Genomic DNA, 18,896 nt, shown 5'->3' with positions numbered 1-18,896 from the left:
AACAGGAATAAAAAGAATATTTAACAGAAATGTGTAATATGTGTGGGAAGTTGATAAAAGTTATATCTAAAGATCACAAAAATTTTCAAAATTTTCCAGTTGGCCCTCTTTAAAATTATGGTGGACAAATTTTACTGTTAGTTTAAATTGGGTCATATAAAAAGAAGAATTAAATTTAATTGGAAGATGTTTAAATAAATTATTTTTCCTAGAGTTATTGTTATATTACTTTTTTTTTTTACTGTAGTTATTATTTTTATCCACTGTTATTATCTTTCAAGCCCAATTAGTCCAAATTAGATTCAACGAAAAAAACTGAGAACATGCATGAGTCCCCCTAAATTCAGTCACTATAATTAAATCACACATACAATTTCTATAAAAGTTAATTAATTTACTCAATGAACAAGCAAATCAATTTTAATAATAGTCATTACTATTATTATTTTATTATGTTCTTGGAATGTCACTTTATTACAGATATATTTTTTATAATTATTTATTTATAAGTAATATACAGCTATACAGTATATATATATATATATATATAGCTAAACGTGATTAAATTAAAATCTATATATTGTTTTTTTCTGAAAGCAATTAAAAAAATTTTTTAAATGTTTAGGAAAAAAATCATAGAATCGTATTTTAACGAGCTAAAAACGCGGACAATAAGCACAAATTATTCATTTGTAGGATTGTAAAAGGAGGGTAAATGCACAAATCATTTGTGCTTTTGGGCATATTCAAACGGGGATGAACAGGAAGATAAAGAGTGATAGAAATTTGGCAACGTTATAAATAAAATATTTCATGTTATTTTAAAGTGCAACATTATTAAAATCATTTTACATAAAATTTATACGTAATAATCAACAAGTGATTTTAGCCGATGGTACCTTTTTTGTTTGTCTAAAACTATTTCATCAATTATGTATATACAGTTTACGTTTACAAAAGTGGAAGATACTTTCAATAATATTTCTTCTTTTACGTCTGAAGCCCGCATGAGTTACGAAAATATGTGGTCACTTATTAATAAACTATTAATTAACATTTTAGGTTTTGAGTGCAGTGCGCATCTTGTAGTTAAATATACTTTCCCGAGATCTAAAGTTTGCAGGTGTAGATTTTATTTGGGACAATCTTGGTACAAAAACATTGTAAATCGCAGGTTTGCGCGATGTTTACTGCTACCATAATAACAAAACGAGTGACTGGTTGAAATCATTCTTTGGATTACCTTTCCTACCATCTGCAGAAGTACCGGATGCCTATACGGAACTAACTAGTATAGGCCGATCAAATGATAATTGTTTAATTTTTTCTCTCTATTAGCATTTACAATCTGTACCTCATAGTGGGCTACAAGTTATTTTATTCATGATAATTACATGAAGAGAGGTTCCAACGAAATCCGTCATTAAAGCACACAAAGGTTCAACACCTCATGTATAGGAAAAGCATTTTTAAAGTTTTTTAAGTAAAATTCAATACTTTGAATTGGATACTTTGCTAGTACTACATAGCACTAGCAATAAGTCACAGGAAGAAAAAATAAAAACAATGTCATCAATACTTCAATACCAGTATATGAAAAAAACACTATAGGTAAAACAAATATTCATCGATTAATACGTACAAATACTGTAAGTGTAATTCGTAGACTATCAAAGTGATGTTCACTACACAATGAAAAGAGTCATCCTGTGTTCCCACTCCTAGGTTTCTTCTCCAGTTTACTCCTCTGGCTTTTCCCAGATCCAGCACATGGTAAAGTTTTGACACAATTTCCAATTTCCCCCTACAAGTAGGCTCCACTGAGCCTACTGATTAGACGTTACCGAGAATAACAAAGGGACTGAAACTTTTCATCGACATTTCAAATCATTATTCTACTCTAAAACCTATCTGTTTGTATATATCTTAATCATTTTTAAGAGTTAAAAAATAAAACATGTGTAAAAATTAATACTGGAATGAAATCACTAACTTAAAAAAAAAAAAAACGGAAAGTGGCAAAACTGAAGTAAAGTTGGTACGATTACACAAACAAAAGGATTTCTCGCCTACGATATATTACAATTTTTGGCCGTAAAACCATAGCAGGAGATATATAAAACTTTGTTTTAAAAAGCGTCGATGCCATCCATCTACCCTTTGCGAGTAATTTTTGACTTTATCCTATAATTCTAATTTGTGTTTTTGTCCTATATATTTTTGTTCATTTGTGTTTTTTTCATATTTATTATCAATTTTTGTGCTTGTTTTCTAGCCCTTAAAACAAATGCAATGATATGAATTAAAACTATATAACAGATTTAAAAAATTAACATTCCAGAAATTGTGATACGTTTTAGCTAAAACACTTTATATAGAACACTATACTTTTGCGCAATTCATTATCGTTTACTAAAATTTATTGAAAAACAATTACTTGTCTGAAAAGTGCTAGACTTACAAAATTCTCCCAATCCGAATACAAAATCAACTCGATGAAGAACTTGGGGAATACCAAGGAGGATCTAGACCAGGAAAAGCGGTCCAAATCAAATCTTCGGTTTGAAATGGATAATGAAGGGAAAGCCATTGGTCATCATCACCTTCGTAGATTTCAAGAAGGCGTTTGACTGCATCCATTGAGAATCCCTCATAAAAATCCTTAAAGAATTCGGTCTGTACAAAATGTTAATAAATCTACTTGGAATAACCCTTTTATATTCAATTTCCAAAGTGAAATTTAGAGGCAATCTTTCCGAACTATTCAAATTAAAATCAGGGTTTCAAGAGGGGGATGGACTTCCTGTTTAATTGCGTCCTGGAATTGTTTTGAGAGAATGGACTAAAAGGTGCAGGTCAACTATTAAGATTGGCACCAACATTAATCCTAATTCCCTTGCATTCGCTTATCTTGTTCTACTTGCAAAGAACGTGGAAGAAGCACAACCAAAAATCGAAAAACTGGGAAAGGTAGCAGGAAGATTGGCCTACTTATCTCATTCGAGAAAACAGAAATTATGCCCGCTTTTAAAACAGAATTTTCAGTTCTTCAACTAAATAACAAAAAAAAAATTAGAAATAGTCGACGAATTTAAATACGTTGGTGAAATATTAACTTGGAATTTCAAATAAAAAACAATTGAGAATAGGACAGTCAAACTTAAAATGTCCAAGTATTAACATGTTCCATATATATAAAAAAAAAAAATCAATATCAGAAACCACTTAACTTAGACATTATAATACAGTTGTAAAACCTGAAGCCGCATCCGCCAGAAACCCTGTTCAATCTAAACTTTCAATCCATAACCGCTTAACTCCAAATAACTGATAGAAGAGTCCTCAGAACCATTCTAAATAATAAACTCCATAAAGTCCAAGGAAAATGGTGGCTAATTCACAACAAGAATCTCTACACTTTGTCAGAATCAATCATCAATATCATGAGAAAACGAAAACTAGCTTATTATGAACACATAATACGGATGCCAGAGGCCAGACAGATGAAACAAATCTTCAATAAATTCAAGAATTACTAAGTGAAGAACAGTTACAATTGGTTTAGAGAGATCGAAGAAGATCTAGAAGAACCTAAGATCACGGAAGAAATAATTCTGGGTACAAAAGATAAGATCATCTTAAAGGAAAAATCCATCAGAACTTCCCCTAAAAAAGAGAAATGTACAACATAATTACACAGAAGAAATAAGGGCATCCGGGCCTGTACGGATGAAAAACTGCGTGAAAAAATATTGGGAGCAAAATATGAAGCAGATTTGTCATTCTCAGCAGATTTGTCATTCTCGAACTCGTTCTACAAGGATTTTGAAATAATGGACTGACTACTACGTTCTTCAATGGGCGTAACGATACAATAAATCTTTTTTATTTTATTTTCTTTACGTCAATACTGTTGTTTTACATTACATATATAAATAAAATTTGTGTAATAAAGGACAATAATTCTTCTTTCAATATTATAGAAAATATGTAGCAAAATAAAACGAGGTGACAGCGACAGCATATAAGGAAAATTGTGTATATTATACTAGGGTCTGAAATGACACTTCCAGTCTTTGCTACATTGTTACTTTTAAGAATAATTCAAACAGACAAATTAAATACTCTCGTTTCTGTTTTTCTTTCAGTGTTAGTCTTATACCCTATTATTATTTTTAAAAGAAATTTCAGTTATTCTATATGTTTTTTTTAATTTTAATGTTATATACGTTTTTTAATTTTTTTTTTAAGTTACATGTTATTTGTGTAACTTATTTTTCATTTTTTTTAGAGCTGCTCTGAAATGATAGGTCAATTCAGAGCTCTCATTTAGCTTTGATTATTCGTTAATTGACACAATGGTAAGGCCTCTCTCTTTTTCCTGTTTAGTCTCCGGTAACTACCGTTTCGATAATTCTTCAGAGGATGAATGAGGATGATATGTAAGAATATGTAGAGCATGAATGGAGTGTAGTTTTGCACATTCTCAGTTCGACCATTCCTGAGATGTGTGGTTAATTGAAACCCAACCACCAAAGAACACCGGTATCCACGATCTAGTATTCAAATCCGTGTAAAAATAACTAACTGTCTTTACTAGGACTTGAACGCTGTAACTCTCGACTTTCCAAATCAGCTGATTTGGGAAGAACTGGTAAGGCCTTACGTATATGTAGAAAGATATACATGATTGTGATCGTAATAACATCAATAAAAATAATAATAATAATAATAATAATTGAAAATTCTGGAAAGTCAAGCACCATACATAGTGCTCTTCTTAGTAAAATTCAAGGAATAATGCATTTTCTTCAAAAGTGCGGTATTTCTGAATAATGTCGAAATGTATTAGCTATAATTTATCTAATAATTATAAAACGAAATAGCTTCTTATGATTCTTTTTTGGGGCCCCGATCTTGAATTTCTGGCATAGATTATGTTATGTTCTGTCTTTACCAAATTGTTATTATATTTGTTTATTTATATAGATTTGATGAAGAAACAAGCTAAGAAGGTATATGTGTAATTTTTTGAGGTGGGTTTTTTTTTTATTCTATTGTATTATTTAAAATAAAATTTTAATAAAATATTTTATGCAATCGTGGAAATTTTTAATTTTTTTTTACTTTAGATTTCTAATATACAGCCCAAGGGACTAGTATAATGATTAATCATCGTCGCAGATCAGTTGTTTAACAGCTGATTAAGTCGAAGGTTCTGAGGTTCAATAAACATTAGTTGCTTTTATACGATTTGAATTCTAGACAGTGGATACTGGTGTGCCTTGGTGGTTTTATTTTTTTTTAATTTAGGTTTCTCTCAGAAATGGTCGGCCTGAGTCTGTACAAAACTTAATTTCATTTACGTAATACATATCATTCTCATTTAATTGGGCCGTGGAGCGGGGAGTTTTTTTTTGTTCATTAAGTTAATAGATTGCAAGGTAGACATTAAATAAAATAAAAAAATTAAAATTTCTAACACATGCGGGAACAATACGCCAGTTAAAGATAAGGAAGTATTATTCTATATGAATTGGATTAATATTCTTCACCGCATACTGATACAAGGATAGCTGAGTACCTCAAATAATATACCGGAAAAGCTACATAATAGTTGTGTACTTAGTCTCTTTCGACTATATACTTTTTTTAAATATTTTAGTTTACCTTTGTTTTAAAGAAAATTGTAAGAATAACAATGAGTAGGGTGTACTTGCGACTGTGTACTGACATAAGAAGCTTTAGTCTGAGACAATGGAAGTATGTCTTACAGGTAATTAGAAAAAAAGAACAAATATATAGTAGTTAAATTTTAATTAATTTTTTTAATAATTTTCCTTACATATAAAAAACACACTATCCGGCAACGGCATCCGGCATCCGGCATAGACGTTCAAGTGATTTTAAGTTTACGTTTAAGTGAGTTTTCCATAGTTAAAAGCTATTTATTAATAATTTTATTTTTCTTAAATAAACAATAAATTAATTTCGATATAGAGTTCCACCATTTTTCTTTTAAGTTTTTAATTATAAAAGAAATTTAATGAAACTAAATATAATTAAGATCATAATAATATAATAAATAAATTTATGGATACATTGTTACTGAAATTTCAAATGGGGGAATATTACCTGAATTCAGCAATTTTAACAATTAAGTAACTCTTTTTCCAGCCTTCTTTAATCCCGTTAACACCCCCTTACTGAATATCTGGCTTTTGTTTGTGTCACTTTATATGGTCTCGTACAAAAAGGCTCATCACTATTGGGAAGTGTATTGCTGTTTTAATGTCAGTGCTGATTCTGCTGCTCGTTTCTGTAGCTGTGAAATAAAATCGAACAGATAAAAAGTCCGGTTAGTTACAATCTTGAAATTGGTCTATCAAAAAGGTTTTAAATTGATTATCAATGTTAAAATGCGATTGAAAAAAACTGATTTTAATCATTGAATTATAAAACGAAATTTTATTTTCACATTGTTGTTTAGTTATTAATATATTTGTGGTGAATAATTATTTTTTTCCAAATAAAACTCTGCCAGTATCTTCATTACTTCATATCCATGAAAAAATCCTAATTATATTTCCTTTAAAACCAGTTTTATTAATCTCGTACAATCTGTAAATAGTTTACAAAGTTTTACCTGTTACTGATGGCTGGTACAAAAACCAAAGCGATAGAATTTATTTAATAAATAGATTATTAATAAATTTGGAAATCTTGTATCTTGATTTGATAGATTTAGATCAAAATATTATATGATTAAAAAAGTGCACAACAATATTTAAATCAACTGTTAAGTCATATTAAGGTTTGCAATTTAAATAACGCAATCGAAGCATGTAAATTATGTTTTTGAAGTTAAAAATTAAAGTGTTACAATACGGACGTATTGTAATACTTTAACTGTAACTTTTGACAAATAATAAAATGACGACCAATTGTTATATATATAATTCAGTTATGGTAGTTTTATCATTTTAATCATAATTATCTTCCTCTTGAAGATGGCAGAATAGCCAAAAACGCACGAGGAAATTAAACTGGAATTTGGTAAGTTGTTTTTTAAAATTATACATAATAATAATAATATTTTTCAGTACTATTTTTTTTTTTTTCATTTCATATCCAACGTGTTTCATTTATTATAATCTGCCAAAGAGTAAAGGGCGTTAAATTCACAGTTTAAAAATTTTTTGCGTGTTAATTTAGTTTCAAATTTTTAACTTTATCAAATCTTTATATTATTCTGTGTTTTGGTTTTGTTTTTTTGGTGAGGAACTGATATTTCCTGAAAACATTATCTATTAACAGCGTACTAATAAATAAATATCAAAAAATTATTTTTTAATTTCTGCTACATATTTTATAAAAATTTCTCTTGTAAAATTGACAAAATATGTCTAAACCCTCTTTTCAGAGGGTTTAGTCACTCTTTTCAATAAGTTGAACATTCTTTACACGTGCATTCAACTATTTTATTTTCTGTTAAAGGAGAAGGCTATTTACCTTAGTGCGCATTATCTTTTTGTAGTATAATAGCTTTCTTTTTACTCTCAATATTATATTTATCTTAGATCTCATGAGAATACATTGGTTATAAGAAAAACACCTGTTTGTGAAATAGACTATGATATCGATTAGGAAAATATTGCTCTGTATATTTAATAAGAAAAAATGTGTTTCATCATAATCCTAACTTTATTTCATGCATAATCTTTTCTTATTTCTCGATGTTTAGTATCTTTAAGTATGATATATGCGGTATTTGTTAATAACATTTATCTACAAACAATGATCTGAGTTTAATATTAGCAAATTAGATGCTGAAAAAACTTGTGAATTTAACTATTTAATGTATGTAAACTATTATTACTGGTTGAAATAAGAGAAATACAATTTAATGTTTTGGCTAATTAAAATAAAACAAAAGTTACAGTTAAAATAAAGAAGGTTCAAATTATTATAAAAAATTAATTAATGCAGAATTGATTTTAATTAATATGGAATGACGTATTACTGTTATTTTTTTATAATGGTAATAAATTCTTTATCACAAAACGTTTACTTTTATTTAGTATATCATAAAGAAAAAATAAATGAAGAGTACACTTAATTTACACTCGTACATATCATCCTTCTTTCATCCTTTGAAGTAATATCTCCAAAGGTAATTTCCAAAGGTTAAACAGGGAAAAGAAGAGTTTGTCCGAATGTAACAGTTACTTTGTGCTTGGCTTCTCTGCTAGTCTGTGTTTCTTTTTACATTAAAAAAATTTATAATAGTTCGATGTACTTATTCGTGTAACTACTGTGTGTGTAAGTAGATTTGTGTATTTCTCATATAGATATATGGGGTCGACAGCGTAGTATTTCAAAGCATATTTTTTTATTACGCACATAGTTATTTCGAGCACTCCGTACATAATGCTCGTGTGTGTGTGTGTGTGTGTGTGTATATATGTATATATATTATTCGTCCTAGTGATGCGTCCATAATATTAAGATCATAAACATAATATATGTATTACTTCGAAACGATTACGATCGCATAGACGTTTTCATTTCGACCGGTGTGAAGCACAACCTGATTTTATACGTCTATCGTTTTAATTTTAAAATTAGGTGAAAAAAAATTTAATATGAAAAGTATTAGAAATTACATTTTCTAGAACAAATTGTTTGATGTCAATTTTTTTAAAAAATGTTATAAATTTAATTTAATTATTCCATAAGAATTTAGATGATGTGTGTTTATAACGATGAATATCAGCACTTTAGAATGAAAATGTGGGTTCAGTTGCTCTCGATCACTGACATTCTATAAAATAACTGTTTCCCTTATTGATAGATATTTATACCTCCTTCTCCTTTTCGTTACTATGGCAACGTTTCATTCGAACAAAATGTTTGCTTTCATCATCAAATGGTTTCAAACATTAAGATAAAGTAACATTTTATTATTATATTTCTACATGCTTTTAATAAAATGTAACATATATATATAAATGCGCGCGCTCGCGCGTGTATATTTTCAATAAAATATTTTTTATTTATTTCTTTGATCCCATTTTTGACTAGGTTTACTGCATAAAACCTAATAACATTTACTTTTTTCATTTCTAGTACGGTAATTTAATTTCTGTAGCAGAAGTTGTAAATAGAATGTTTATAGTTTCTTTAATGTTTTACCATAATCAGTTTTGTTACCAAAACACTTTTTATTGCCAAATTAAAAAAATAAATCTGTTTGAAGGTTAAAAATAATTGAAAAAAAAAGTAAATGTTTATTCTAAATTGTCGGTCATTATACTAGTACAAGTAGCACTTATTAATTTTTGAAGTAATTTATAATAAATATAGTATGAAATAATTACTGATGTAAGGAATTGTCATGGGTACTCTACTGAAAATATCAGTTGTTGAAAATAAACAAAAATTAGATAATAGAAAATAATTCACATGAGTTGATATATCGGAATACTACGTCTTTTTTATACTATTTAATTAAAGTATTGAGATATTTTGACTGACTATTATATGAATAGATTTATTTTTCTTTTAAGTCAACAGTCAGTAGCCTGGTTGAATGTTAATTTCCATTTATTTCTGTTTTGTATTATTCTTATAAACTCAGAATACAATTAACATCCTCAGATTATTTGTTGTATATATTCCAGTCTTTGTCTTCCTCTACAATTTTTCCTTATAGTCATTCCTCTATAACCAGATTAACTAGACATGGATATCTTAATACTTGGTCCAACAAATCCACTTTGTCTCTAAAAGATTCTGTTACAAATCCCCCTCCCCCTATTCGTTTGTCTTAAGACCTAAACATTTCATATTTTATCGACCCGCATAGTTTATAAAACTCTCTTGTACACTGTTTCAAAAGTCTTTATTGTTTTCCTTTTTTTTCTTATCTTTCAATTCCTCTGCAATAAAGCGGTACAAACAAATGTTAATAAAAATCTCTTTTTAATCTTTACTGAGAGAGCGTTTTTTGCCTGTAAGCTCTCTTTCTTCTAGTTTATCCATCCTATTTAATTTTATAACAATAAACAGCAAAATTTTAGAAATGCTAGTACATAACGATCGCCTTCACTAACCTCCTTTCTTCCACATGTACGAGTAGTTGCCTTTGTTTTACTATTATTTATTCTAAAATTAAACGTCTTACTTAGCAATAAATCCATGCTATTAAGAATCTCTTCTCACGCATTTTTATTTATATTTCTTCCAGAAGAAGTCTGTCAAACTAAACATTTTTTCCATTTTTTATCCTTTGGAATTTACTCCTCTCTCAAATGCGTTATTTAATTCCTGTATTATCTTTTGTCAATAAATTAAAAACAATAACTACAGGAAACATCCTTATTTCATTATGGTTTTGAATTTGATTTTACCCTTCCTTAATATTTTTTTTCTAAATACTGATTTTTAATTTTTTTTCGTACAGATCGTAAACGTCTTCCGTTTTTTATATTTTCAGGCAAAGTTTCTTTAAAGTTTTAAACACTTTGTTCCGTTCTAGGTTAATAAATGGCTTCTCCTGATCTATAAATATTCTGTAGATAGCCCTATATTTTTTATGCCTGCCTCTAAATGAAGGAGAGAAATTGTCTCTTTTGTACTCATGCTACTTCTTAAACCTTTTGGTATTTGGTTCAACCGATCAAAAGCCTTCTCTTTTCAACCACTCACCGATCAGAAGCGGGTATTGTTTAATGTATCACTTTTTTATTTTGATTTTAATACGATTTGTTAGGTAGCAAGCAGATGCTAATTCGAAAATACACCGATGGGTAACTAAGTTTCTATGTTGTACTGTTTATCCTTATGTTAATTATGTTAGATCATGAGGAAGAAATGTCTTTAATCACGGTCGATATTAAAGAAAAGACAGAACTTATGACCAAGAACCTATTACCACAGTAATGTATTTTTTAATTTATATTTTGAAAAGTTTAAAACGTATTCCGTAAAAATTGTATTCTGTCATTGATTTAAATCAATAATTCTTATATATTCTCAGCAGTAGAAATTAAATTCGGTTTGCAGCTCTCTATAATGTCTATTAATGCACTCTTGCAACACTTGCCAAGGCTCGTGTCTTATCTTACCTCGCACTCGTGCATTAATGGCTATCATTATAGGCTCAATGCATAGTGTACTACTATATTTAACAGTACATTTATTTATTGCATAGTTTTAGTATGTTAAAGAATATATGAAGTTTAGAGATCAAATAACACCTTTATTGCGAGAGGAAAAGTATTACAAGCTTTAATACTAATTTTCGTTTAATTTTATTAACTATTTTCGTTTAAATATTAATTATTTTCGACAACTAATTTTCGAAAATTTTATTACAGCAGGTTTCAGTTTTGGTTTTTGAGTAAATCTCTTCTTAATTTTATCTTTCTGTAAGGTTGTGTCATGTCTGTTAAAGTTCCATTATTTAAACAAAAATAGTTATTATTTAAACAAAAGTTATAAGAGGAAAAATGAAGCTTATTTTCTACAATGATGATTGAAAATATGTAATGATTCACTGAATAATAGTAACTATTATCAATTTTTTTTTATTCATATAAATTACAAGAAGAGCCAAATTCTTCGGCCACCTATGAGAAAGAATGATAAAAGGCTCACAAAATAAATCTCAAACAGAACGGCAGATTTTCGGCAGAAAGGAAACAGTGGATCTCAGTGGTTCAAAAAGACCTAAAAGAAATGAAAATATTGGAAGAAATTGTGCAAGATAGAATAATGTTCAGAAAAGAAACCAACAACGTCTGTTAAGAAAAGAGAAGACAAAGACAAAACAAAAGAATGAACAGGAAAGAACTGTTCATATAGCTTCACGTGGTCCTCAGTCGGCCAAACTCAAAAAAAAAAATTCACCTTATCTTTCTATATTCTTATCAATTTCTCCTTTATTACAAGTAAATTTTGACATTTTTTCTTTACATTATTCCTTAGTGAGGTTAAAATTTTGAGGTTAAGTAATGCTTTATACAGTTTTTTTCAGTACGTATACTTCTTGTTACCCACAAATACGCGCTTAGCATGTTAAATTTTATATATAAAAAAAAATAACTTCCAGATTAAATCACGTCAATAAACACATCATTTTGTCGATTAGTATTATTTGATTTAAGACTATGTAGTTAAATAATATGTTTGTTCACTTGGAGAAATATCATTATTTCATTATGGGGAAATTTATATGGCTGTTTTCAGTATTTTACTATTTTCTAATAATTCTTTACTTCTTTATTCTTAATAATTTTTACTTCCTTGTACGAAGTAAAAAAAATATTGAAATCACAAAAAATTTCGGTTTTCAGACTTCAGCGGAAATATTAAATTTCAGGGTTATGTGACCATCCCTGAATTCGTTTTGACGGCGTGACGTCTATACGTCTGTACGTAAGTCACATAACTCAAAAATGATTAGCCGTAGATTGTTGAAATTTTGGATTTAGGACTGTTGAAACATCTAGTTGTGCACCTTCTCTTTTGATTGCAATTGACTGGACCAAAAGTGTCCATAAAAGCACAAAATCCAATTTTTTTTATTTTTTTTATTTATTTTGCACATTTCTTAACTGCAATAATAAGGCCTCATTGAGAGCTTTGCAATGATACATCATAAGTGGTATTTATTTTCATTGGTCCTACAGTTATAGCCATATAAAATTTTAATTAATGAAATATTTGGATCTTACAACAGGATGGCACATCATTTCCTTTTTTTACCTTTTTTTTTTTTAAATTTAAATATATTGATTTATTAATCAAAGAGCTATTAACCTCCGATTGAAAAAAAATGAAATAAATCAGAAGTTATTAGTGAAATAAAATTTTATGTACGTTTCATTTTAATTAAAAAAGTTTTACAGAGGTTAATAATAATTAATAAATCAATATATTTAAATTAAAAAAAAAAAAAAGTTAAAAAAGACATATGTATATGATTTCGGATTCGAACCGATTTTGCATAGTTACGGATCCGACACGTTCTCACTTACACCACATAACTGTTTGAGAGACGTGAAACAAAATTAATATACAAACTAATATAAAATGCTGATATAGACATCACAAAAAAAATGTGGTGTCTACCATAATGCAATTGTGTCACTGTTCACTTTATTAAAGAATTAGAAGATCGTATCTCACTTTTAAGTGAAATAAGTTTAAATGAAATGCAGAAAAAATGTAATCGTGTAATTTAATAGGCGTAGAAGGAAGTCATGTGGTATCCACATCAGATTTTTTTAGTAAGCATTTAGATTTATTTTATTATAATTAGAAGTAGTATTTGCCTCACAGGATGGTCGAATGGTGGATAAGGACTGGGGATTGTGTTGCAGTTAAGAGCTAGTTAAAAGTCATCCTTTAGGATGAATAATTCCTTTAATGATGACATGTTTTTAAAATCATTAACACAACCTGCCCATTTTTATGAAAATGTAGGAACTTTATCAACGAAAGTTACAAGTTTGTTTTTAATATTAAATACAAAAACAACCGCAGAAATTAATAAAAGTGAAAAAATGTGAAAGTCAGTTTCAGTTTAACATTCAACCCAGTTGAATGTTAAATTTTTTGTTTTGTACTGGTTGTATTTGTACTGAAAAGACCGGAGATATGAGGGTTGTAAAACAATCACTATTTATTCACAACCAAAACAATGTTATAATGTATTGTATTAATTAAATTCGGAGTTACATAATTTTATGTAAATACAGAAATCATCCTCTTAATCGGGTTAATGGGTCGCCATTATTATTGATACCCACGGTAATCCATATGTTAATCAAATCATTGTTGTTGAAGTAAGTACAGATTAAAATTACAATTTTATACGTTACGATTACTCGACTACTAAAGCAGCCCATTACAGTATATTTTAATTCGATTATATTTCTTTTTGAGAGAATAAGCTTTATTTAGAGCTATAAATATATGGTTTTAGAAATATTTTGAGTGTATATATGTAAAGATTGTTCTCTTTTTCAATTTTTTTAAAAATTAAATTGTTTTTTCTTCATTTTACTTATGTATAAAAGATGAACTATATGTTAAAATATTATGGAGTTTCGAAATTATTCCGGTCTACAGTTACAGTTCCAGGAAACGTATTACACTTCATAAATCTTATTAAAATTTACTTTTTTAAAACTTAAAATACATAGATTCATAAAACAATTTAATATTGTAAAAATTTATATTTGTTAATGAATTAAATAAGTTTTAAAATTTAAGGATTTCAATTTTTTTATCAGTTTATATAGTTTAATTAATTAAAAATCTTATCCGATGATGGACTAATTAAAAAAATCGCTGATCTTTTAATGGAAAATTAAAAACAACAATTATTTAAAAAAACAGACACTACAAAAACTTATTGTACCCCCATTGTACAAAAAATGTACCCTCAGATGATATCAAAAATTAATTTTTCACATATGCAATTAAAGCGAATCAGTTTATACACTCAGCGTCAGAAAGGTTATAAAAATCTTTTAACCAAGGTACGAATATTAAGAAGAATGTTTTGATTCGCGAGCATCACACTTGATGTCAATACTGAATTGTGGTGGGAGATTCTTAAGGTTAATAACTGGGCCTGATGTAATTATTGTTGCTTATATATATATATATATATATATATATATATATATATAAAATTCCTTCCCGTCTAGCCAGGGGCTACCCCTCACTCCTGCTATGTTCGTTATCATCATAGCTATGAGAATAATACTGATAAATAACAATTAAAGCCTGAAAATCTCTCCTCGTATTTTTGTAGAAGCTTTGATACGTTCCTGCGGTAGAGGAACATATACATTTTGGTTCCCCTTTCCATTTCCGAGTATGACAATATGAACACACTTCTGACATGGCGCCAATATTTCCACGATTGGCATACTTAATTTATACATTATAGCTAAAGCAACTTCTCTCCTTATGTGACCCCATGATAGCTCTGCAATGACATTAATATCAACCCGTGAGAAATTTAAGTATAGCTCGCGTTGAAAATTTATTGGAGCTCAAATCTAGGTGTAGCGATCTCGGTTTCCAACTAACCGAGAATCGTGCACTTGAAGTTGAAGTTGTTTCAGAGCACCGAAATACTATCATTCGTTTAGCCGACTTTGAATAACAAATGAAGGCATATCTTTTTAACTTCTGACAGCCCAATATCAATAGCAAAAATAAACAATCAAAGCCTATAGAAGTTAGCCAAATATGGTAATTTAAGCCAATTACAATAATGATAATCATTTTTTAATAATCATGTAATAAAATATTAAAATATTTAAAAGTATGTAGATCTGAACTCACAGATTTATTTGTGTTTACCATGGTAACAGAAATATCATGTAGTAAAAGAATTATTATTTTTTTTTTAATGAATATCTTCAATATTTCTACTCCCATTCGGAATTTTTAGTGATAATTCTAATCGGAGATAATTACCAATCATCTAAGGTATAAAATCTATAAACTTTTATTAAAATTTATCCAATAGTTTTTGCGTGATGTGCGCACAGGAACGAACCTAGTTATCATTCTATTATACATATAGATACAGAATAAATTTTTGTTTAAAAAATTTTACCTTGAAACTCTTTCTCTGTTTGACATTGTCGTACTGTTACTAGAACAAGTTGAATTTACGGAACTTATGGATTTCGATCTTCTTGATCTAAATGAATCACCCAAATTACAAATACCATTCGGCGTTATTGAAAAACTTCGCAGCCTATAATAATCACCCGTATTATCTTGGTCCAGAGGCACTGTCGATCTCTTAATTTGTCCCAGCATTGGCTGTAACAAAGAAAAATATTTATTGTATTTTTACAGTTAAAAAAAGAAAATATGATAAATAAATTTATTTTAGATTTTCATGAGAAAATTAAAATTTTTATGTTTTTATGTTTTTTATGTTTTATGTTTTTTTTTTAAATCATAAATGATATTAAAACTTAATATTTACTTCATGTTATCACGTAATTTAATATCCTTTAGTACTGCCTTTATTATGTATTTCCTTCACGAAACTCACCTTATACTTGACATAATAATTAAAATTTAAGCTCTGCGTGCAATTTATGATATTATTCCTCTTTACCTTAGTCGAATTTTCTTTCATACGAATGATATAGTTCATCTTTAAAATTAAGTTTACAGATTCAATATTAATAATATTAATAATTAATTTTAATATTAATTATATATTAATATTTTAATATTAATTTTATATTAATATTTTAATATTCAATATTAATAATTAATTTTACAGATTCAATAACCGTTTATTTTACGAATTTCCTTATATCACCTAAATTCTTTTGTATTTTTAGTGATGATCACTCTATATAAATAGTGATCATGTCTGTAAATATTAATATATATAATATTAATTATATATTAATATTTTAATATTAATTTTATATTAATATTTTAATATTCAATATTAATATTTAATTTTACAGATTCAATAACCGTTTATTTTACGAATTTCCTTATATCACCTAAATTCTTTTGTATTTTTAGTGATGATCACTCTATATAAATAGTGATCATGTCTGTAAATAAAAGAGGATTCTTAAAATCTAGGATTTGTACAATTATAACTTTTTGTATATAGTTAAATTTACAAAAAAGGAAGAAAGTAGTTTTGAATGTTATGGAAACTTCATCGACTATTGTACATAAAATGAATATATTTGCCTTTTACTGTATACATACTCCTTACAGTAATTATTTAACGAAATTTTTATAAACGTCTTTGTTAATGCATTTAGTAACAATTCCAAATTACATTAACGTGAAATTCCATTGAAAAATTTGTTTAAAAAGCAATTGCTAATAAGAAAAGATTTAAAAAGAACCTATAATTTTTTTTAAGTGGCTTTAAGAAGTTAAAGATAGGTAAAAATGATAGTATCTTCATTGAAAATATAGTAAAATTACATAAAGATTATACGATATGTATATGAAAAATTTTACTTTTCGAGTTTCTAATTTTAAATAATAAAAAAATAAATATTTTTGCTTTATTAGAAAAGATTAATATATTTAAGATTTTACTAAACCGTCTTTAAAAGTAAAAAAGAATATTTGATACGCTCAAAAGAAAATAAATTTTTGATTTTCGCAAATTATATAAAAAAAATCACAGCAGCTGTTTCGATACACAGTATTTCATCGGGTTACATAAACAGAGTACAAACACCGAAATTACATACAAATAAAAAGATAAATCTATAAAACAAAAACAGATAAAATGCACCAATATAAAGCAATAGGGAGTGTACACAAGTGATGGTGTGTAATTTCTTTTCTATTGGAATGAATTACGGGAAAAGCTTTGCTAATTGCAAGTTTGTGTCATTATTCTGAAGCAGTTGGTCACTTGTACTCGTTTTGTAACTGTTATTATAGCTATTTATCTCATAATATTAAGTTCTTTCTCAAAATTATCATATGACATTGGATCATTTAACAATCTACAAGAATAGTTATTAAAAGCCGCCGATTTATGTAGTGATATATTATGAATGATAGCATTATTAGTGTGTGAGGGTTTGTGATATATACTAAAATCCAATTTATTATCAATTTTAGTAATATTCAAATCTAAAAAGACAATAGAATTATTTTGTTCAACCTTCAATGAAAAATCTATTTTTCTGTAATGCGTTAATAAAATTCAAGAATATTCCTAATTACCTCAAGTTACCCGTTAAATAACCAAAAAAATGTAATCGTCGTATAACTAATATATTAGTTTATTTTCTATTGTTATGATGGATTTTCATTACGTAACAGCTTCATCTATTGATTATTTTACTCGTTGTTTCAGCTTCAGATTTTATATATATATGTGTGTGTGTATATATATATATAGATAGATAGATAGATAGATAGATAGATAGATAGATAGATTTATTGATTGATAGCGACGCTTAGTTTAAACAATCACTGAACTATAGATTCTAGTAAACATGTGGTCAATCTTGTAAGGATATAATAATTTTTTTAGTGTCTATTGAAATTAAAATTTTTTAAAAAATTTGAAAAGTACAATTTTTTAATTTATCTTAGATCAGAGTTTTTTGTTTTTTTTTATTCATACTTCTTATATGAATCAGAATAGGCATACAAAAAATTTGTCCGTATGAAAACGGTTTACACGAAACGGAATGGGAAGAAATTTACATTTCATTAAACATGATACTAACAATCAACGGAGAGGGCTCGACCAAAAAATTACGGATCTCTGAAATGTTGGTAATATGGTAGGTACTTCCATTATTCATAAACTGTTTTTTTTTCCACGGGAAATACTAAGAATGATCAAATGATATCATCTTATAAATTTTTGTTTAAGAACTTTTATTTAATTAATAAACATTAAACTTTTATTTAATTAATAAACATTACAACCGGACACTAGAGGAACCTTCTCTACGTAAAATAACTAGTGAAGTGATCCTTTTGGTGAATGTTAAGGATTTCACGCTCAATTGAAAAAATGAAATAAATTTAAAAAAAATTTTAATTATACATAAAATTATTCGAATTAAAAACTTCCTCCGTTCTTAGAATAATTTAAAAATAAAACTTCCCTATTTTTAGAGGTTTTTCTCCCGTATTGAATTAAATTAATACCAGATAACTTCTTTTACCGAATTGTCGAAGAAAAGTACGGTATTACTATCGATCGCTGGGCGGGACGGGTGGTGAAAATAAATTTTCTTTACGTTTTAATGTATGAGAGTACGAAAATACCGTTTATTTAAATTGAAGTTTTCTTATATTTATAGGGTTACTTATAAAATCTTGTGGCCCTAAAATCT

The 18,896-nt window shown here is 27.7% G+C and overlaps 1 protein-coding gene across 1 annotated transcript in view; it reads right to left on the bottom strand.

The window, feature by feature from the left end:
* The window catches only part of LOC142320999 (uncharacterized), a 352,855-nt gene that overhangs the window by 103,292 nt on the left and 230,667 nt on the right, over window positions 1-18,896 (bottom strand). Inside the window, exon 2 of the mRNA XM_075358993.1 lies at window positions 15,647-15,858. Coding sequence (XP_075215108.1) covers window positions 15,647-15,858 — 212 coding nt within the window. The remainder of the gene's footprint in view (window positions 1-15,646; window positions 15,859-18,896) is intronic.

Source organism: Lycorma delicatula, chromosome 3, assembly GCF_047948215.1.
Source record: "Lycorma delicatula isolate Av1 chromosome 3, ASM4794821v1, whole genome shotgun sequence".
Lineage (NCBI taxonomy): Eukaryota > Metazoa > Arthropoda > Insecta > Hemiptera > Fulgoridae > Lycorma > Lycorma delicatula.
Note: the sequence above shows the minus strand (reverse complement) of the source record. Positions and strands in the feature narration are given on the sequence as shown.